At 44.7% G+C, this 23137-nt stretch overlaps 1 protein-coding gene across 2 annotated transcripts in view; it reads right to left on the minus strand.

Annotated features, from left to right (window-relative positions):
- LOC309555178 (baculoviral IAP repeat-containing protein 1e-like) overlaps positions 1-23137 on the minus strand; it is a 108546-nt gene that overhangs the window by 64640 nt on the left and 20769 nt on the right. For both annotated transcript variants that reach the window (XM_082257022.1, XM_082257021.1), the window contains exons 3-4: positions 11725-11824; positions 3888-3969 (exon numbers count right to left, since the gene is read on the minus strand). In XM_082257022.1, coding sequence (XP_082113148.1) covers positions 3888-3969; positions 11725-11824 — 182 coding nt within the window. The remainder of the gene's footprint in view (positions 1-3887; positions 3970-11724; positions 11825-23137) is intronic.

Below are 23137 nucleotides of genomic sequence, written 5' to 3' on the forward strand. Positions count from 1 at the left end.
TTGGCCGGCGGTGCTTAGGAAGTATATTAATTGTGTCCTTTTAGTTTCCAGAATAAGTCATTTGTGGAGGGGGAAGATGGAAACATGGCAGGGTGTCCTGATGGTATTAATCCTGGATTCAATATATGTGGGAAGCCAAACCCTCTTAAACAGGATGATCCAAATGTATGAGGTGATCAGTATTCAAACTCCCCCCTCCCTGGAGTCTCCTGCCAAAAATAAAAAGCAACTCTGCCCTGCTGCCTCTCATGCTGCCAGCACCGCTACAACAGGCAGCACAGCAATCGGTATAGCGAGGGGAGTGGATGCAGCAGGTCAGGACCGGTGTAAGGCACACTGGCACAGGCACTCACGTCACTCTGTTAGGGCCAGGCTGTGCTGGGTTCCCGGCTGACAGATCATAGGCACAGTAAGAGCCGGAGGCGCCTGTAGTCCCGCCCACCATGACCGACTGCCTCTACACTTTGTACTTCCTGCCTTGGACTTCAGAGGAGCATGGAGCAGAGAACACGCAAGGTATCAGTTCTGCTGCTGAGCAGCTGAGCCTCCCTCTTTCCCTTTCAGCTTGCTGCCTAAGAGACTGACATCACATACCACTTACCGCTGCTGTGCTGCCATAGGGGTAAGTGAGACTGTGGCAACTGGCAAAGTTTTTCACTAAACACTGGGAAAGTGGGTTACAATTTTTCACTGCTTGTTTGGTACTGACAGTCCAGCCTGGCTCTGTCAGCCATGTTGTGGTGCTGACTGCAGAGCCAGAAGGCTGAGGGGTTACCAGGCACAACAACATGGCTGCCAGGATGGACTGTTTGCTAGCCTCAGTGCCCTGGCCCTTTTTTGATTGTGTTATATCGGCATCAATAAACCGTGGTTCACACTAGAATGTGGTGCAGAAAACCTGCAATGTGTGTCCTGCACAAGGCTGCCTTTAATGCAGGGCAAAAGGGGTAGCTGCCCTGGACTCAGCCCCAGTTTTTTTTGTGGGGCACAAAACAGCTGCCCTTTGAGCCTGCACTGCCTGTAAAAAAGATGACAGCCAAATGCTAATGGAGGAGAGTTGGACTTGAGCTGTCCAGGCAGGGCAGGCCTGGGTGGATGCGTGCCTGACTCTGTCTAATCTCATCTTAAATCCTAAATATGGTGTAATGTGGTGCAAGCTGAGCCCATTCCAAATGAATCTCATGTGAATTGTACAGAAATTTGATGTGGTTCCTGTATAACTCATAGCGTGAACCAAGGCTAAGGCTAGGTTCACAACTATGCATGTGATGTGGCCTGCGTTTGCGTGGGAATGGGCTCCTGTACCTGCAGGAAATGAAGGGAAAAGGCCCGTACACCTTTTCTAAAACCACAGCCGCAGAGAAACCAGTGCGTGGGGGTGCCTTTAGGATTAAAGTGTTACTAAAATAACGAACATGTTATATTCACCTGCTCTGTGTAATGGTTTTGCACACAGTGGCCCTGATCCTTCTCTTCTCTGTGTGCCACCATAGAAAGCTGCTTGTTATGGGGGCACACAGTGCATGCTCGCTCCCGTGCTGTGTGGGTCTATTGAGCCACGCTCTATAGACACACACATAGTGCTGCTTTGTCCCCCCCCCCCACTTTCACCACTTGGTACCTGATGCTGAACCCCCCCCCCCAGGACAAAAAAGTATCTACAGCCCTGTCTCAAGTAGCTACGTAATAAACCTTTTCATTTGGAACTCTTGTAGTCTGGAGGTTGTTTCATTTCAGGTATCCCTTTTGACTCACCCCACAGTAGCGGAATGCCAGGGCCCAGTCGCCAGTGGCGGCCGGTGCGTTGGGGGCGCAGGGGCGCCACCCCTCAACAATGCGTCCGGCCCCCTACGCATGACGCATGGAGCTCAATGGGTTTTTTTTTTTAAATCACCTGATTAGAGCCAGAGGCTCTAATAGGCTTCAGCAAAGTGTGGACCAGGGGTGGACACGGATCCTCCTCCTGGCCAATCAGGAAGCAGATCTGATACCCGCTTTCTGATTGGCCACAAGGCAAACCCCATGCCAGTGGGGAGGAGGTGGGAGGACACGAGGAGACGTCAGGGGACTGAGGAGAAGCTGCCGCCGCTGCTGGTGCAGGTAAGTGCACTGGTCTCGGGGGGGGGGGGGCCCACACTGCATTGAAGGGGGCACGCACGCTGGTCTCTGCGTTGAAGGGGGCATGCACGCTGGTCTCTGCATTGAAGGGGGCGTGCACGTTGGTCTCTGCATTGAAGGGGGCAAGCGAGCTGGTCTCTGCATTGAAAGGGGGCACGCACGCTGGTCTCTGCATTGAAAGGGGGCATGCACGCTGGTCTCTGCATTGAAAGGGGGCACGCATGCTGGTCTCTGCATTGAAGGGGGCATGCACGCTGGTCTCTGCATTGAAAGGGGGCACGCATGCTGGTCTCTGCATTGAAGGGGGCATGCATGCTGGTCTCTGCATTGAAGGGGGCATGCTGGTCTCTGCATTGAAAGGGGGCATGCATGCTGGTCTCTGCATTGAAAGGGGGCACGCATGATGGTCTCTGCATTGAAGGGGGCACGCTGGTCTCTGCATTGAAAGGGGGCACGCACAATGGTCTCTGCATTGAAAGGGGGCACGCACAATGGTCTCTGCATAGAAGAGGGCACACTTGTCTTTGCATTGAAGGGGGCATGCTGGTCACTGCATTGAAAGGGGGCACGCTGGTCACTATTTTGAAGGGGGCACACTGGTCACTGTGCATTGAATGGGGGCACGCTGGTCACTGTGCATTGAAAGAGGGCACGCTGGTCACTGCAGGGGCATGCTGGTCACTGTGCATTTAAAGGGGGCACGCAGGTCACTGTGCATTGAAAGGGGGCACGCTGGTCTCTCTGCATTGAAAGGGGGCACGCTGGTCTCTCTGCATTGAAAGGGGGCATGCTGATCTCTCTGCATTCAAAGGGGGCACGCTGGTCTGTCTGCATTTAAAGGGGGCACACTGGTCTCTCTGCATTGAAAGGGGGGCATGCTGGTCACTGTGCATTTAAAGGGGGCACGCAGGTCACTGTGCATTGAAAGGGGGCACGCTGGTCTCTCTGCATTGAAAGGGGGCACGCTGGTCTCTCTGCATTGAAAGGGGGCATGCTGATCTCTCTGCATTCAAAGGGGGCACGCTGGTCTCTCTGCATTTAAAGGGGGCACACTGGTCTCTCTGCATTGAAAGGGGGGCATGCTGGTCTCTCTGCATTGAATGGGGGCACGCTGGTCTCTGTGCATTCAAAGGGGGCACGCTGGTCACTCTGCATTGAAAGGGAGCACACTATACCTTAATTACTGAAGGCCCCTTTCACACTTTTGTGACCTCAAAGTCACGCAATTTTTTACAGCGTTTTTTGCCGCAAAGCAATGCCTATTACATTTTTCTGTTTGCGCCCCCCCCAAAAATTTTGAGCACCAGCCGCCACTGCCGGTCACAAGTGCAACCTTTGCGACCATGGTAGTTCCGCCACTGCGCTGAGCTTGGAGCTTCTGTGACAGGGGAGAGAGACTGCATGCACGGGGCTTTAAATCAGCTGGGAGTGTCTGAGCAATGTTCAAGCACCAAGAAAGAATGGGATGATGCCATCTTTGGGAATTTTTGACCAGGCTTTGGGAGGTATGTAAGTAGCCTACACCTATAGCAGGGGCCATTTTTAACTTTGGTCAAGCTGCACAGCTTTTTTTTTATCTATAGGTACCCCTTACCTTCCTAGGCAGTTTAATGGTTAAGGTGAACTAACCCTTTACAGTTTTTCCTCTATTCATTACTACAAAAGAAATCTCATTTGACAGCAAAAACTCTATTTTACACCATTGCATTGATTTACAGCCGTGTTAGAGTTTAAGATCTGACTTATAAACCAAAAGCATATCTACTTACTCTAAGTCCTTCAAATCCAATGTAGGAATCTATGTATTCTGTAATTTCTTTGGGAGTTTTCATTCTTTTTAAAAAATCACACCTGTAAGACCAAAATAGAATGTAAAGTAGAAATATATTCTTCAAGCATTTTACTGACAAAACCAAATTACTTTTCATCTACTTCAGTTTAGGATATATTGTATATGTGAGGGGAGGGGCTTAATATGGATATATATTCCACATGTTTTATGTTTTGGAAAGTAAGGAGGGGCCAGAATGTATCAGCGCTCTATTTGTCCTGATGATCATAGTCACTAAAAATGGAAGTAATGGCAAACACAAAATTTTCCTGTTGCAGAACAGAAACAGAGGATACATCTTTCAATAGGGAGATCTGTTCCAATGTAATTTTCCCTAATTTTGCAGAGATTTCCTCCAATTTCCTGTAGTGTCTCTTGGAGAAGAAGGAAAGGGAAATCCTATTAGAACACAATAGCAAAAAATAGGGGAGTGCTTTTAACGATTTTCTATTCTATCCAAAACTGAGAAAAAGTTTAGCTAATTATGCACTTAAAGTGGCATTAAAACCAAAAGCAAACATTTATTATATTGCACCTTACCAATTCTTAGATGTGATGGTTTGTGCTAATTTCCTTTTGAAAAAAAAAAAAAAAAAATGATCAGCTTTTATTTATTCATTCAAAAGCTTTCTCCCAGAAGGAAAAAAGTACTGTTTGCTATAACTGATTATAAAGTGTGAACTGGAGTTTGGCTTCAATTTGTTAGTGGTTCTAAATCTACTAATACCTTTAAAACCCCCAATGACAATGCTGCTGTCTGCTGTGCCTCCTGTTCTCATTCCTCCAGAGTTGTGTTTCCCTAATACAGGAGATGTGTAAAGCCCCGTACACACGTACTGATCGTCGGCCGAACGATCGGCCGTCTTTTGTCCAGGGCTGTCGTGTCTGTTGAAAACTGCAAAAGACTGCACACGAATTTTGTCGGCCAACAACAGCCGACTGCAGAAGTGATGTCATGTGATGGTTAACTTTCCTTGTCTTTTTTCTTTTCTGAGCATGCCCAGTCTTGCTAATCTGCTGTCTGTCGGCCGAAATCTGTACTGACTGGCGAACAATCGGCCGTTCTGGTGACAGCCAACAAATATTTTAAAGTCTGCACAACAGATTCTGTTCGGCCGAAAATGTGCTGTCGGCTGTCGGAAGCATCATACTAACAAGCCTACAATCGGCCGATCGGTCGGCGGCCGAATATTTACGGCCGACAATCGGTACGTGTGTACGGGGCTTTACAGCCCAGATCACCAGGGGGAAAACAAAAGGAAAAACCCAAAGAAAAGAAAACAGATGCAACCACTATATCTAAGGATTGGTAAGCTGAAGTATATTACATTTTTGGTTTTGGGTTTAATACCAACTTTAAGTAGAACTAAAGGCAAAACTTTTTTTGTGAATTAATATTTTTTCTATATAAAAGGTACATCTCATAAAGAGATGGGAGTACAACTGGCGTATATTCATATTATGGACACAAATATAGCGTGTTGGTAAGATAAACCTGTATAACACGCAATAAGTTGAGTGCAATGAAATATCAACTAAAGAGGCATTCAGTGCCGTTTTACACATATGCAATGTCAGACATTGCATGTGATTCGGAGCGCACTGCTCTGCAAATCACATGCCGTGTCTGTGCATTACGAATTCAGCCATACAGACTGTATGGCTGAATTTGCATCGCATTCGGACCAAAGTCGCACAGAACCCTTTTTTGGTCCGCACCAGAATCGGATCGCATGGGTGTTCACACCTATGCGATCCAATTCATGTCTGAACTGACAGTTTGAACTGCGATATGCAAACTTATCTGGGGGTGTTGTTAACTTAGTATTGACACCCCCAACGATTCACATATGGCAGTGTGAACTGCCTGCGAGTTGAGTGTGATGCGGGAACCCGCAGTGGATTCGTAGGGTTACCACATCGCATATGTGTGAACCAGCACTTAATCTGAGTGTTTCAGGCTGTCAGCACTTGCAACAAACAATCATATTTATTTTCTAAACATGTACCCGTGTATTTTTATATCCATAAAGTGGAAATAAATAATAGTGAATGAGAAAAAGAGGAAAAAAATAGATAAAAGGACAAGAAAAGGAGTAGAAAAGTGTGAAGAGCTATAGAAAATAGGAGGGGAAGGGATGGAGAAATGGAGGGTGTGATAGAAGAAAAACAGTTACCAATTAAACCTCCTGTCTAATAATTCTGATTGCAGAACAATAGTACCACATTTTTAGAATTTTGTTTGCCTCAACGATATAACGGATCTCTGAGATTTTGAATAGCCATAGCTGAATGGGATGAGGTGACTTCTGTCTCCAACTTACCTCTATAGAAATCTTAATTTGTCACTGTGTACTGTTTTCAATCCATTAGATGGCAGTTATTCAATTAATCACTCTCACCAAGGATGGGTGATTGTACAGGCACCCAGGGTGCCACTAGGGGGAGCCAGTGTATTTTGATGTCTCTCTGTTGGCGCCTGTATTGTGCTGTCTCTGCAACAGTGTTTTCTCCTAAGATTCCACCTTATGGCGCCTATCCAGACATTCTTTTTTGAGAGTGGACACTGAGCTAGCTGGCAGGAGTCACTTGCCGGTGTTATTATTTGGGCACCGTTCCCTGGTCCATCATGGCACCGATTGACTATTCGCACACGCGTAATACGTCATATCAGCCAGGAACCACGCATGCATGGCAACATTTTTAGGTGTCTGCATTTCCTGTGGCGCCATTGGATGCCGGGGAGGTGGAGGGGCACTTAAGAGATGCCAGGACATGCAAGCTGTATGGTGCAGCTCTGCTGTGAGGTCGACACATCCTAGTACACTATGAGCATAAGGCTAAGATCCAACTTGCTAATTTCTTTGATGGCATGTTAAGATACATATACAAACAGTGGGGTATTTTTTATTTTTTTTTACTAGTCATGGTGCGGATCAGCAACGTATAGTGGGACTGCGATATTGCGGCGGACCAATTGGACACATAACTGACACTTTTGACACTAATACAGTGATCAGTGCTAAAAATTTGCACGGTCACTGTACTAATGACACTGGCTGGGAAGGGGTTAACATCAGGGGCGATCACAGGGTTAACTGTGTGCCTAGGTTGTGCTTACTCACTGTAGGAGAGGTGCTTTGACTAGGAGAAGGCAAAGATCCGTGTACCTACAGAAACAAAGGATCAATACCTTACCTTATGACAGAATGACAATCTGCCTTTCTTTACATAGGAAGATTGTCATTCTACCTGTGTCCTGTGTAATTGGCAGATGCCGTGGACATTGAGTCTGCGGTACCTGCCGCTGGGCTACCACTGTGTATAATCACAGCGGGTCGCCGGAGTTGCAGACGTGCGCCCAGACCCAGAAGTGTGAGATCACGTGCTGGGTAAGTGATCTGGCGCAGAGCGGCCATCCTGCCACAGTAAATGTACGGTGGGGGGGGGGGGGGGTCCACAAGTGCTCAGAGGGCCCTAACAATAGCTGGCAGAAGAAAAATATAAAGAAAGTCCCCTCTGTTCCCTTCTCCAACTTCCATAATTTCTGTGGATAGTGCCTACCCAGTCAGTTTAGGCCTAGTATAGCCACCATCAGTGCACACTGGTTATATAGTCCCAGCAATCTATTAGATCAAGATTAATTGCTCATCACTGTTGCACTTCAGTTGTAAATTAAGCATTGTTTCACAGTAAGTACAATTGCCTTGCTGTGTTACATTTATACAGGAGCATTAAAGCATATTTAAGGGGAGCTCATATTAGTGTCGTCGGCTGTTCAGTGTGATGTAGACTTCAAAGGGGAGCTCAGATTAGTGTCTTTTGTTGTACAATGTGATCTAGACTGCAAATACTATTTTTTGAGGAGACTGAGGTCTTTTAACATCTGCTGGAGGATGCTGAAGAAGATGTTTTATGAGTCTGTGGTGGCCAGCATTCTCCTGTATGTGGCTTGCTGGGGGAGCAGGCTAAAGCCCCGTACACACGTACCGATCGTCGGCGAACGATCGGCCGTCTTTTGTCCCCGGGCTGTCGGTGTCTGTTGAAAAGTGTAAAGACAGCACAAGAATTTTGTCCGCCGACTACAGCCGACTGCAGAAGTGATGTCATGTAATGGTTAACTTTCCCTGTGTTTTTTCTTTGCTGAGCATGCCCAGTCTTGCAAATCTGCGGTCTGTCGGCCGAATTCTGTACTGACTGGCGAACAATCGGCCGCTCTGGTGTCGGCATACAAAAATTTTAATGCTTGCATGACAGATTCTTGTCGGCAGAATGTGCGCTGACGGCTGTCGGAGGCATCATACTAACAAGCGTACAATCGGCAGATCGTTCGTCGGCCGACGCTTGTCTGCCGACGATCGGTACGTGTGTACGGGCCTTTAGGGTAGCCAACACCAACAAACTCAATAAACTGATTCACAAGGCCAGTGATGTTGTTGGATTGGAGTTGGATTTTTAAAAAACATTATTGGAGAGGAGAATGTTGTTCAAGGTACGTTCAATCTTGGATAACACCTCAATAAGCTGGTCAGTCTGCAGAGTACCATTGGTTACAACCACGATGCACCACAGAACGACACAAGGAAACTTTTTTGCTTGTGGCATTCAAGTTATATTATTCTTCTTTGTGAAGGCTGGAGGTGAAGATTTACATCTGGTTTATGATCAGGATTTTTATGTGGTTTTTATAATATGTTGGTATTATGTTAATTATTATTTGAAGCAATATGAATAATAAGGGGAATTGGCGCCTAGGAGTACTCTGGAAAAAATAGAGAGCCCTTTCAAAAATTAAGGATAACTTATCAGATATGCAGCCAATCAACCATAGCAGTGCTATGTATGCGATTTGTGAAAAATATAATTAGCGCAATTTCCGTAGATTAATCTCTTTTATGTTTAATTGATGTTGTATTAATATTAAAATGCCTAATAATTATAGCTGATTTTATATGTTTAAAAATTAAAATTAAATTTAATTAGACAGTAATTGAAAGTGCTGGTGCATGTGCAAACTAGGCAAATAAATGTGTCCAACTGAAGTGAAAACACCTTATGTCTGTCTCAATAGCAGTTACTGTATGTAAATGTGTGTTATCTAGCTTTAGCAAAAATATTATACCTAGATAAATCTTCAATTTTAAATTATGTTAGTGCCAGTGCAATTAAAAAAGTGCCAGTGCAATTGAAAAAAAACATGTGCAAATAAATATTTAAGACCATAATTAATCAGAGAGAATATATCAAAAAATATATAGGTTATACTAGTGACAAATCAATCAATATTGTGAAAAAAAGTCCATCAAACGAATCCATAAAAAAATCCTCCAGTGATAAAGTGCAAAGTGCTGCTTGATCACAAACGAAGTGTTCACAGTGTTCACACGTGAAGATCCTCTCACCCACAGTGCTATAATTGTTTGTCTAGATCAAACTCACCAGAAGCTTTGCTAGTAAAATTATAAACCAGCAAACAAGCAAGCATAAACTCCAACAGCAAACAGCCAGACACCTTTTCTCCTTGTAATCACACCAGGATGAATCAGGGCTCAGGATGGTCCGTATAGAGAAACATGGAAAGGAATGCCTACCATAGTGTAAAATTGTATAACATTTGTTTATTAACCACTTTACCACCGGAGGATTTTACTGTCTTACGTCCAGGCTACTTTTTGCGATTCGGCACTGTGCCACTTTAACTGACAATTGCACAGTCATACAACGCCGTACCCAAACAAAATTTACGTCCTTTTTTCCCCACAAACAGAGCTTTCTTTTGGTGGTATTTGATCACCTCTGTGCTTTTTATTTTTTGCGATATTAATAACAATATGCGAAAATTTAGAAAAAAATAACAATATTTTTCTACTTTGACAGTTAAAAAATATCCAATATATTCAATTTTTGTCATATATTTAGGCCAAAATGTATTTAGCTACATGTATTTGACAAAAAAATTCTCAATGAGCGTATTTTTAACCGCTTTATGACCGGAAGGTTTTACCCCATTCCTGACCAGGCCATATTTTTGCGATTCGGCACTGCATTACTTTAACGGACAATTGCGCGGTCAGGCAATCCTGTACCCAAATTAAATTTATGTCCATTTTTTCCCCACAAATAGAGCTTTCTTTTGGTGGTATTTCATCACCTGTGCGATTTTTCCTTTTTGCGCTATAAACAAAAAAAGAGCGACAATTTTGAAAAAATAACAATATTTTTCACATTTTTTTATATGAAATTCCCCCCCAAAAAAATTTAAAAATTTAATTTTTTTTATCATTTTAGGCCAATTTGTTTTCTGCTTCATATTTTTGGTAAAAAAAATCGCAATAATCTAAAAGTTATTGCGTTTACTAACTAAGGGAAAGATTTCTGTCATTTTTGGTGGTTTTTTTTTAACGAGTAATGACGGCGATCTGCGATTTTTTTTTTTTTTTGCGGGACTGCGACATTGCGGCGGACAGATCGGACCCTTGACTGACATTTTTGACACTTTTGGGGGTACCAGTGACATTACTACAGTAATCAGTGCAATAAATATGCACTGTTACTGTAAAAATGACACTGGCAGGGAAGGGGTTAATTTTTATTGGAGAGGGAGGGGTTAATGTATGCCTGGTGCTTACTGACGTGTGTGGGGGGAGGTGACTGAGTGACACAGGGACAGATCGCAGGTTCAGCTATGCTGAACCCTGCAATCTGACCCTGCCTGTCACTTAGTAGATCCGCCCGCTTTGTTTACACAAGCGGATGGATTTCCACACTAGATCCCCGACGATCGGGGAAGAGCAGCGGTGATCACCGCCGCTCCTCCCCTAGCCTGCCTCCCGCTGTAACTAAATACAGCGGGAGCGAGCCTCCGGCGGCGCGCACGCGCCGCCGAGAGAGGGGAATGTCTGGTGACGTAGGTCTACATCGCCAGACGATAACGAGCCACTTTGCCGCAGTACAGTCAACGTGAGTGGTCGGCAAGTGGTTAAACCATAAGATTAGTTACACTCACATGTGCCAGTGTCTACCAGACACAAAGGATTTGCGTGTATAAGAATCCTCCACTGCCCCAGTCTCGGAGCCTGGATGCAGTGTAGCAATGCGATGCGGTAATGCCTCAGCGTCCTAAGCCACGTGCTACTGGTTTCGTCACCTGACATCTTCAGGGGGTGGTCCCTGAAGTAATCCTAGAGAAAGTGGTGTGTTATTTGCATTTTGTTGGTTTGATTTTCTGTTATTTTATTTATTCCGTGTTGTATTTTATTGTATGAATGGTTTATTTGTGAAGTTTTTATTTGTTTTATTTGGTGCTAATTGCGGTTTTGGTAATTTTGTTGTGTCATGTTTTGTTCTGTTCATTGTTATTATCTTGTGTTGTCTTTGTTGAATGTGGCTGTGTCACAAGAGTTTTCCTTTGAGATTAATAAAGTATTCTGATTCTGAAATACATGTAACACACATCATCTGGTTTACAGTCTTCTACTGTGCACATTTCCATAAAGCTCTCTGTAGAAGTTTAGGCATGGCGTTTGCTAAATGTCAATCACTGCTGAATGTGCATTATTACAGTAATGTGCTGGCTCCACCTGACTTGTCCCATAGGTTAGTATAGAGCAAGATGAAAAGACCTAGTATGGTCGTGTGACCTCTTTTTTTCCCCTGGTGTTTAGGTAGAAAGCTTCAGATAAATGTTAATTATAAGAACAGAGAATTGTACAAAAGACACAGTTAAAGTATATAAATATAGATTGATGCAAACTGGTGTTCAGCTCCCAACTCACTCAGGGAACCACTTGGCATGTTCTTTCCAGGGATCATCATTTTCTTGCCAGTTGCCAAGACAGCCACCGCAACTGAAACACTGTACTGTGTCTCTTCTACCTGGAAGGTACAGCAAAATAAATAAATAATAACCATCATAATACCATAATACACTAATTACAGGTGGCTGTAGGAAAAATCATACTACATACATGATGCTAAATCAATTCCAATATGCAAGTACATATATGTGATTCAGAGAAGCACATTTGAACCTCACAAGACTCCTCTGAATGTATCACATAAGAATCATTCATTCAAGAAATATTTATTCCTCTTTCATTCATTGATGGACACAGCGCTTCATAAATCATAACTGCTGGGTTATGTTGCCTCCTCCAGGAGTAGGACTAGGCAGAACGAAAAACACCTGGCTATGTCCATGGCCGTCCTCAGCTTGGTATATAACCCCCTCTATGCTCTAGGTAATCAGTTTTAATCTGTCTAGTCAGGAGTGGGTGGAATGGGGAAAGATGGGGGGGGGGGGGGGGGAGACATGGCAGATGATAAGAAGGTTCCCATGTTACAAACAACCATTGGAAATGGTACTATTTGTGCCAAAAAAAAAAAAAAAGCAAAATAAGTGTGCAAAATGTGACAATGAATTAAAGTATTTGTTCATCAATCCCAGAAGTCTGCCAAGCAAAATAGGTGAGTTAGAAGCTCTGGTGCATGAGGAGAACTATGATTTAATTGGTATTGCTCAATCTTGGCTTCATTTTTCACATGACTGGGCTAATAATATTCCTGGCTATGCTCTCCTAGGAAAGACAGGATAAAACGGAGGGGTGGTGGTGTCTGTCTCTATGTGAGAAGTGATCTCAAAGTGACTGTGAAAGTTGATGGAGAGTGTGAGGAGTCTGAAGCAGTATTGGTGGAAATGTACATGGGTGTGTGTAATACAAAGATTATCATTGGAGTTTGTTATGGACCTCCCAGTATTAATGAGGAGGTAGAGACTCAGCTCCTGGCACAGATAGAAAGGGCTGCAAGGGCTGGGACAGTGATAATAATGGGGGATTTTAACTTCCCAGACATTGCCTGGAGTAATGGCACTGCTAGAACAGACAAAGGGCAAACATTTAAAAACCTATTACAAAAAAATTTTATGGTACAGTTTATTGAGGCCCCAACTAGAAATTATGCTCTGTTGAACCTGGTAATCTCAAACCATGCATATAATCCATGTTCATATAAAAGAACATCTGGGTAGCAGTGACCATAATATGATTTCATTTAATGTTAGCTGTGAGAAAAAACGCATACAGGAAATATAAAATGCCTAACTTTAAGAGAGCAAATTTTCCAAGGATGAGGGCTGCTCTCTAGGATTTAGACTGGGAGGTAATATTGGCATCGATGAGCACAGAACAGAAATGACAAATTTTCAAAAAGTCTGTATGCAAACTCACTGCAAAGTATATTCCCATGGGTAATAAGTTTAAAAGGCTAAAAATAAAACCTATGTGGCTCATTGCCAAAGTTAAAAAGCTATAAATAAGAAAAGAGCTTTAAAAAATATAAAAATGAAGGAACACTATCATTGTTTAATTGTTACAAAGAATATAAGAGAATATGTAAAAAGGAAATCAAGGACGCAAAAATTCAAAATGAACAACAGATTGCAAAAGATAGTAGGACAAACCCAAAAAAATTCTTCAAATATATTAATAGTAAAAAGGTTAGGTCTGAGCATGTAGGCCCTTTTAACCGCTTGCCGACTGCGCACAGTATATTTACTGCGGCAGTCGGCCCCGGCCAGGCAGAGTGACGTAGGTCTACGTCGCTCGCCTGTCACTCCTTCCAGAGCCAATAGCGGGCGGGCGCGCGCCCGCTGAGGCGCGCGCCCGCCTCGGCTCATTCACGGAGGAGTGCGGGAGTGTGACTGGCGGACCCGATGTCCGCCGGTCACACTACGATCGCCGGTACAGCGGGAGAAAGACAGAGCGGCTTATGTAAACAAGCCGCCTGTCAGTTCTCCCTGTGTAAAAGTGAAGATCAAACAGTTCTACTATGTAGAACTGTTGATCTTTGTTTTTACACTAGTAGACCTGTCCCTGCACAGTTAGAAACACGCCCCTAGGACACACTTAACCCCTCCCTGTCCAATACTGTTAACCCCTTCCCTGCCAGTGTCATTTTTGCAGTAACAGTGCATATATATAGCACTGATTACTGCAGTAATGTCACTGGTACCCCCAAAAGTGTCAAAAATGTCAGTCAAGGGTCCGATCTGTCCGCCGCAATGTCGCAGTACCGCAAAAAAAATCGCAGATCGCCGCCATTACTCGTTAAAAAAAAAAACACCAAAAATGACAAAAATCTTTCCCTTTGTTAGTAAACGCGATAACTTTTGCGCAAACCAATCAAAATACGCTTTTTGCGATTTTTTTTACCAAACATAGGTAGCGTAAAACAAATTGGCCGAAAATTTTAAAAAATTTTGATTTTTACATTTTTTTTTGGGGGAATTTCATATAAAAAAAAGTGAAAAATATTGTTGTTTTTGCAAAAATTACGCTCTTTTTTTGTTTATAGCGCGTGATCAAAAAATCGCACAGGTGATCAAATACCACCAAAAGAAAGCTCTGTTTGTGGGAAAAAAAGGACGTGAAATTCGTTTAGGTACAGCGTCGCACGACCGCGCGATTGTCCGTTAAAGTCACGCAGTAAAAAATCGCAAAAAAACCCCTGGTCTTTTAGCAGGAAAATCCTCCGGTGGTAAAGTGGTTAAAAATAATCAGGAGTGGGTGACTGGGGACAAAGAGAAGGCAAATGTATTAAATATTTTCTTCAGCTCTGTATACAAAGGAGCATGGGGGAGCTCATGACCATAATGAGAATGGTATTGACCAGATTGCATTCACTTACGCATCCTAAAAGAATTGAGCACTGTAAAGCCTTTGTTTCCAATATTTAGGGACTCGTTAAGGACTGGAATAGTACCACTGGATTGGCGTAGGGCCAAATATTTAAAAAGGGATCAAAGTCTTTGCCAAGTAACTATAGACCTGTTAGTTTAACTTCTATAGTCGGGAAGATACTGGAGAGTTTAAAGACCACATAGATGAGTTCTTGCTGGGAAAAAATATTTTAACCACTTCCTTACCGGGCCATTGTAAATTGACGCCGGCAGGAACACTTTGTCGATCCGGGCGGGCGTCATATGACGTGGGCGTGCGGCGATCAGGGATGCGGCGTGTCCGCCGGGACACAGCCCATCCCCGATCGATGTGAAGAGCCATTAAAAAAATGTCTCTTTATCATGTGACCGGCTGTGTCCAATCACAGCCGGCCACATGCACTTCCCTCGTGCACGCTGCTCGCACACGCCCCCAGGTGCGCGCAGAGCGGCGATTGGGGCTGGAGAGTATCACTCTGACACGGTCCATCCCTGATCAGGGTAAAGAGCCTATGAAATTGGCTCTTTACCACGTGACCGGCTGTGTCCAATCACAGCCGGTCACAGAATGTCAACAGAGACAACGGTAACTAGCTGTTACCGTGTTCTCCTCCTCACACACTGATCCTGTGTGAGGAGGAGATTGCGGTAACAGCTAGTTACCGATCATAGTGCACCATAAAATACACTGATTGCCCCCCCCAACAAAATGGACCTGTCACTAGCCCATCAAAGTACCTGTCACTAGCCCATCAAAGTACCTGTCACCAGCCCATTAGAGTACCCGAGTACCTGTCACCAGCCCATCAGGTACTCTGATGACAGGTACTCGGGTATTCTGATGGGCTGGTGACAGGTATTCGGGTACTCTGATGACAGGTACGCGGGTACTCTGATGACAGGTACTCGGGTACTATGAGTACCTGTCACCGGAGTACTGGAGTACCTGTCACCGGAGTACCGGAGTACCTGTCACCAGAGTACCCGAGTACCTGTCACCAGAGTACCTGAGTACCTCTCTGTATCCCATAAGAGTACCTGAGTACCTGTCTCCAGCCCATAATACCCAAGTACCTCTCTGCAGCGCATCAGAGTACCCAAGTACCTCTCTGCAGCCCATCAGAGTACCCGAGAACATGTCATCAGTGTACCCAAGTACCTGTCACCAGCCCATCAGAGTACCCGAGTACCTGTCTTCAGAGTACCCGAGTACCTATCTCCAGCTCTTCAGAGTACCTGTCTCCAGCCCATCAGGGTATCTGAGTACCTATCTGCAGCCCAATAGAGTACCTGAGTATCTGTCTTCTGCCCATCAAAGTATCCGAGTACCTGTCTCCAGCCCATCAGAGTACCCGGATACCTCTCTGCAGCCCATCATAGTACCTGAGTACCTCTCTGTAGCCCATCAGAGTACCCGAGTACCTGTCTCCAGCCCAGGGTACCCAAGTACCTGTCTCCAGCCCAGAGTACCCAAGTACCTGTCTCCAGCCCACAGTGCCCGAGTACCTATCTGCAGCCCATCAGATTACCCAAGTACCTGTCTCTAGCCCATCAGAATACCCAAGTACCTCTCTGAAGCTCATCAGTGTACCTGAGTACCTATCTGCAGCCCATACCTCCTAGATTATGTGTTGGGGTGTTTGCTTTCCAAAATGGGGTCATTTTGTGGGGGTTTCCATTGTCCTGGTGTTCCAGGGCCTTCAAAAGTGTGATTGGTTGTAATGAAATTATATGTGTAATTTATGCTCCTAGAACACCTGACGGTGCTCCTTGCATATTGGGCCTCTGTATGTGGCTAGGCTGTGACAAAGTCTCACATATGTGGTATCGCCATACTTAGGAGGAGTAGCAGAATGTATTTTGGGGTGTCATTTTTGCTATGTACACGCTATGTGTTAGAAATATCTTATAAATTGACAACTTTGTGTAAAAATAAAAAAATGGGTTTTCATTTTCTTTCCACATTTTCCAAAAACTTGTGGAAAAAAATGACATGTTCAAAAGAGTCATTATGCCTCATAGAATATACGTTGGGGTGTTTGCTTTCCAAAATGGGGTTATTTTATGGGTAATCCCCTTGTCCTGGTGTTCCAGGGCCTTCAAAAGTGTGATAGGTTGTAATGAAATTATATGTGTAATTTATGCTCCTAGAACACCTGACGGTGCTCCTTGCATGTTGGGCCTCTGTATTTGGCTATGCTGTGACAAAGTCCCACATATGTGGTATCGCCATACTCAGGAGGAGTAGCAGAATGTATTTCGGGGTGTTATTTTTGCTATATACATGCTATGTGTTAGAAATATCTTATAAATTGACAACTTTGTGTAAAAAAAAAAATGTTTTAACCACTTTAGGACTGCTCACGTTAATGCTACTGCAGCAAGGTGGCAGCCCTGGGTCTAGCGACATAGACCTACGTCACTAGATTCCCTGCTGTCACGGCGACGCAAGTCGGGCCAGGGGAGGAGAGACTGATCACCGTCTCTCTTCCCCGATCTTTGGGGAAAGACTGAGAAAATCCGCTCGCTTGTGTAAACAAAGCGGGTGGATCTTCTCTGTGACAGGCGGGGACAGATCACGGGATTCAGCATTAGGGTTGAGCGAACCCAGACTGTATTGTTAGGGATCATACCGGACTTTTGGGTATTCGGTACCCGGACCCGAACATTTCACTGTATGTTCGGGATACAGTCCGTTGATCGGTAATTTATTGCATGTTTTGGCGCGGTTTCAACAGCTGCAAGGCAGCCAATCAGCAAGCGTTTAACTAGTGTGCCCTTAGAAGCCATCACAGGCATGCCTACTAATGGCATGGCTGTGATTGGCCAGTGCAGCATGTGACCCAACCTCTATATAAGCTGGAGTCACATAGCGCCGCGCATCACTCTGCTCTAACTATACTAGGGACAGGTTCCTGCTGCTGAGGGAGAGATAGGAGATTATTGTAGGGGCAGACTGGAGATTGCTTTCAGGGAAAGAATAGGAAGAATCTTCTTTAATCAGACAGCGATCGACATTGATTTTATTGTGTGGGGTGCAGTGCACAATCTTTTTGCCCTGACCCAAGCCCAGTAAGGAGGAGGGAGGAAAACAAAAAACTTTTATCAGTCTGTTAGGTGGGCGGCGTGCGGCGTGTAGCAGCCATGTAATGCAAGCTTAGTGCATATGTGTCTGCTTAATCTGGATTTAAAAAAGAAAAAAACTTTTTTCCTTAAAATTTTACTTTGACATACAGTGTTTAGAGACAGCTTTTCTAAACTGCTCTTCAAAAAGCACCAATGTAAGGGAAAAATAATTTTTTTTCAGTTTTTTGGGGAAAAAAATTATTTTTCAGTTTTTCATTCAAATGGGTTTTTTAATTATTCAATAGCGGAATTAGAACAACAGTATCCAACCTGTTAGGCGTGCGGCGTGTAGCGGCCATGTAATGCAAACTCAGTGCATATGTGTCTGCTTAATCTGGATTTAAAAAAAAATAAATACATTTTTCTTCATATTTTATTGTGACTTACAGCGTTTAGACACTGCAGTTCTTATCTGCTATTCAACAAGCACCAATTAAGGGGACAATTATTTTTCAGTTTTTCATTTATACTTTACTTTGACACTGTCATACAGCATTTAGACACTGCAGTTCAAATCTGCTCTTCAAAAATCGCCAATTAAAGGGAAAAATAAAAAATTTTCATTCATACGTTACAGTGAGATACACCCATTGGATACTGTTGTTGTATTCGGCTTTGCAATAAAAACCCATTTAGGGGGAAAAAAATGTAATTGCGGCTTAGTCTGCATATGTTACAGTGAGATACACCCATTGCTTACTGTTGTTGTTTTCCGCTTTGCAATAAAAACCCATTTAGGGGGGAAAAATGTAATTGCAGCCTAGTCTGCATATGTTACAGTGAGATACACACATTGCATACTGTTTTTGTATTCCGCTGTGCAATAAAAACCCATTTAGGGGGAAAAAAATAAATTACGGCATAGTCTGCATATGTTACAGTGAAATACACCCATTGGATACTGCTGTTGTATTCCGCTTTGCAATAAAAACCCATTTAGGGGAAGATCCAAAATTCAATAAATATGAGGAGAAGGTCAAATAAGGGACATGGCCCAGGTCGTGGTGCTGCTGGGGGAGCTCCTGTTGCAAGGAGAGGACGTGGTCGATCTGTGCCAGCTACACGCACAAGTGAAACACCTTTCTCAGCTGCGAGTAGGCGACAGAACCTGCAGCAGTATTTGGCAGGGCCTAATGCACCTCTACAAATGTTGAGGCCAGAATAAGTACAGGCGATAGTAGATTGGGTTGCTGACAGTGCCTCCAGTTCCTTCACATTGTCTCCCACCCAGTCTTCTGCTGAAAGGTCAGAGTTGGCACCTGCAGCCAATGTCCATCAATCTTTCACCTCACCCCCTTGCAAATCAGCCAAGCAGTCTGAGCCCCAAGTCATGCAGCAGTCTCTTCTTCTTTTTGAAGACTCTGTTACCATGGTTTCCCAGGGCCATCAACCTAGCCCTGCCCCAGAAGTGGAAAAGATTGAGTGCACCGATGCCCGACCACTTATGTCCCAAGATGAGTACATGGGAGGACCATCGCAGCACATCTCGGATGATGACAAAACACAGGTGTCAACTGCTGCGGAATTCAGAATTGTGGAGACCGACAAGGAGGGCAAGGGTGAAGACTGGGTGGAAGATGATGTGGAGGACGATGAGGTCCTCGACCCCACATGGAATGAACGTCATGCAGGTGACCTGAGTAGTTTGGAGGAAGAGGCGGTGGTCGCACAGAGCCACCAGCACAGCAGAAGAGGGAGCAGGGTGCAAAAGCGGAGCGGCCGTGCCCTAGACACTACGCCTGCTACTGCCCAACGCAGCAAGGGGCCAAACACACCAAAGCCAGCTCAAAGGAGATCCCTAGAGGGGCAGTTCTTCAGACAATGTGATGATGACAGGACACAAGTATTTTGCACGCTGTGCAATCAGAGCCTGAAGCGAGGCATAAACCTTCTGAACCTGAGCACAACCTGCATGACCAGGCATCTAAGTGCAAAGCACGAGCTGCAGTGGAGTAGACACCTCCAAAACCAAGAAAGGTCTCTGGCTCCTCCTGCTTCCTCTTCTGCTGCTGCAGTCTCGGCCTCTTCATCCACCTCTGTAGTGACAGTAGCACCTGCCACCCCGCAAACAGAGGATCTGCCAGCAACACCACCACCTGGGTCACCAACAACCATCTCCACAATGTCCCGTGGAAGCGTTCAGCTTTCTTTCTCCCAAACACTGGAGCATAAGAGGAAGTACCCCCCTACCCACCCGCGATCCCTGGCTCTGAATGCCAGCATTTCAAAATTCCTGGCCTTTGAAATGCTGTCATTTTCGTCTGGTGGAGACACAGAGTTTTAAAAGCCTCATGGCGGTGGCTGTCCCACAGTACGTCTTGCCCAGCCGCCACTACTTTTCCAGGCAAGCCATCCCTTCCCTGCACAACCAAGTGGGTGACAAAATCAGGTGTGCACTGCGCAACGCCATCTGTGGCAAGGTCCACCTAACTACGGATACGTGGACCAGTAAGCACGGTCAGGGACGTTATATCTCCCTAACAGCACACTGGGTAAATGCAGTGGCGGCTGGGCCTGAGGCGGATAGCAGTTTGGCTCATGTCCTTCTGCCACCGAGGATTGCAGAGCGCTTCAGTTTGCCTCCTGTTCCTAACTCCTCCTACTCCGCTTCCTCATCCTCTACCGCCTCCTCATCCGGTCAGTGTAACACCTTCAACACCAACTTCAGCACAGCCAGGGGTAAACGGCAGCAGACAGTTTTAAAACTTGCCTGTTTGGGGGAAAAACCCCACACCACGCAGGAGTTGTGGAGGGGCATTGAACAGCAGACCGATGAGTGGTTGCTGCCAGTGAGCCTCAAGCCCGGCCTGGTGGTGTGCGATAACGGGCAAAATCTCGTAGCAGCTCTGGGCCAGCCAGTTTGACACACATCCCTTGCCTGGCGCATGTGCTGAATTTGGTGGTGCAGAGGTTCCTTAGAAATTACCCCGATATGTCAGAGCTTCTGCAGAAAATGCGGGCCGTCTGTGCGCAATTTTGACATACTCACCCTGCTGCTGCTCGCCTGTCAGTGCTGAAGCATAACTTGGGCCTTCCAGCTCACTACCTCATATGCGACGTGCCCACAAGGTGGAACTCCACCTTGCACATGCTGGCCAGTCGCTCTGCGGAACAGCACCACTTCACCACCAATAACTGGGCCTCCATGCAAGACCTGTGTGCCTTGTTGCGCTGTTTCGAGTACTCCACCAACATGGCCAGTGCCGATGACGCCGCTCTCAGCTTAACTATCCCACTTCTATGCCTCCTTGAAAAAAACGCTTCGGGAGATGATGGAAGAGGATGTGGCACAGGATGAGGAGGAGGAGGAGGAGGAGGAGGAAGAGGTATAATTTCCAAGGCTTTCAGGGCAGTCATTTACAAGTGGCTCTAAGGGGGGGTTCCTGCACCCACAAACGCCAGGTACACAATTGTCCAGCAGGGGCACAGTTCCGGAGAATGACGAGGATGAAGAGGAGGAGATGGAACCATGTTCACAGCAGGGTGGCACCCAGGCCAGCTCATGGCCATCACTGGTGCGTGGCTGGGGGGATACAGAGGACACAGACGATACACCTCCCACAGAGAACAGCTTTTCGTTGCCTCTGGGCAGCCTGGCACACATGAGCGATTACATGCTGCAGTGTCTCCGCAACGACCGCCGAGTTTCCCACATTGTTACTTGTGCTGATTACTGAGTGTCCACGCTGCTGGATCCCTGTTACAAGGACAACGTACCGTCCTTAATTCCCCCACTGGAGCGTGATTGGAAGATGCGCGAGTACAAGCACACGCTGGTAGACGCGCTGCTGGTGGCATTCCCACCTGACAGCGGGGGCACAGTGGAAGCACAAGGCAGAGGAGGAGGAAGAGGAGGCCAACGCAGCTAGGGCACCACCAGCACCTCAGAAGGCAGGGTTAGCATGGCCAAAATGTGCAAAAGCTTTTAACCCCTTGATTACCAACAGTGTTAACCCCTTCCCTGCCAGTGCCATTATTACAGTAACAGTGCATATTTTTAGCACTGATTACTGTAGTAATGTCACTGGTCCCCCCAAAAGTGTCAAAAATGTCAGTTAGGGGTCCAATCTTTCTGCCGCAATGTCGCAGTCCCGCAAAAAATCGCAGATCGCCGCCATTACTAGTAAAAAAAACAAAACAATAAAAATGGCAAATCTTTCCCGTAGTTAATAACTTTTGCGCAAACCAATCAAAATACGCTTATTGCGATTTTTTTTTTTACCAAAAATATGTAGCAGAAAACAAATTGGCCTAAAATGTTAAACAAATTTGATTTGTACATTTTTTGTGGGAAATGTTATGTATCAGAATGTGAAAAATATTGTTTTGTTTTTTCAAAATTATCGCTCTTTTTTTCAAAAATTAAAAATCGCACAGGTGATCAAATATGACCAAAAGAAAGCTCTATTTGTGGGGAAAAAAAGGATGTAAATTTAATTTGAGTACAGCTTTGCACGACCACGCAATTGTCCGGTAAAGTAACGCAGTGCCGAATCGCAAAATATGGCCTGGTCAGCAAGGGGGTAAAATCTTCCGGCCTTAAAGTGGTTAAAAATACGCTCATTGAGAATTTTTTTGTCAAAGACATGTAGCTAGATACATTTTGGCCTAAATATATGACAAAAATTGAATATATTGGATATTTTTTAACTGTCAAAATGGGGTCATTTTGTGGGGGTTGCCATTGTCCTGGTGCACCAGGGCCTTCAAAAGTGTGATAGGTCGTTAAGAAATTATATGTGTAATTTATGCTCCTAGAACACCTGACGGTGCTCCTTGAATGTTGGGCCTCTGTATGTGGCCAGGCTGTGTAAAAGTCTCACACATGTGGTATTGCCATACTCAGGAGGAGTGGCAGAATGTATTTTGGGGTGTAATTGCAAGTATGCATATACTGTGTGTGAGAAATAACTTGTTATTATGACAATTTTGTGTAATAAATTATTTCTTAATTTTCCCAAGAATTGTGGGAAAAAATTACAACTTCAAAACACTCACAATGCCCCTTACTAAATACCCTGGAATGTCTACTTTCCAAAAAGGGGTAATTTGGGGGGTATTTGTACTGTCCTGACATTTCAGAGCCTCATTAGGTATGATTCGGTGTGATCAATTTTTAATTATTGGCACCATAGCTTGTAGACTCTATAACTTTCAAACAGACTAAATAATAACCACTAATTTGGGTTATTTTTTACCAAAGTAGTAGTATAAATTTTGGCCCAAATTTATGAAAAAAAATTACTTATTTGCAAAATTTTATAATAGAATCTAAAACAAAATGTTTTTTTTTTTTAAATTTTCGCTGTTTTTTCACTTACATCGCAAAAAATAAAAAAAACAGT

The sequence above is a fragment of the Pelophylax lessonae genome, assembly GCF_965119305.1.
Source record: "Pelophylax lessonae genome assembly, chromosome: 1".
In the NCBI taxonomy this organism is placed as follows: domain Eukaryota; kingdom Metazoa; phylum Chordata; class Amphibia; order Anura; family Ranidae; genus Pelophylax; species Pelophylax lessonae.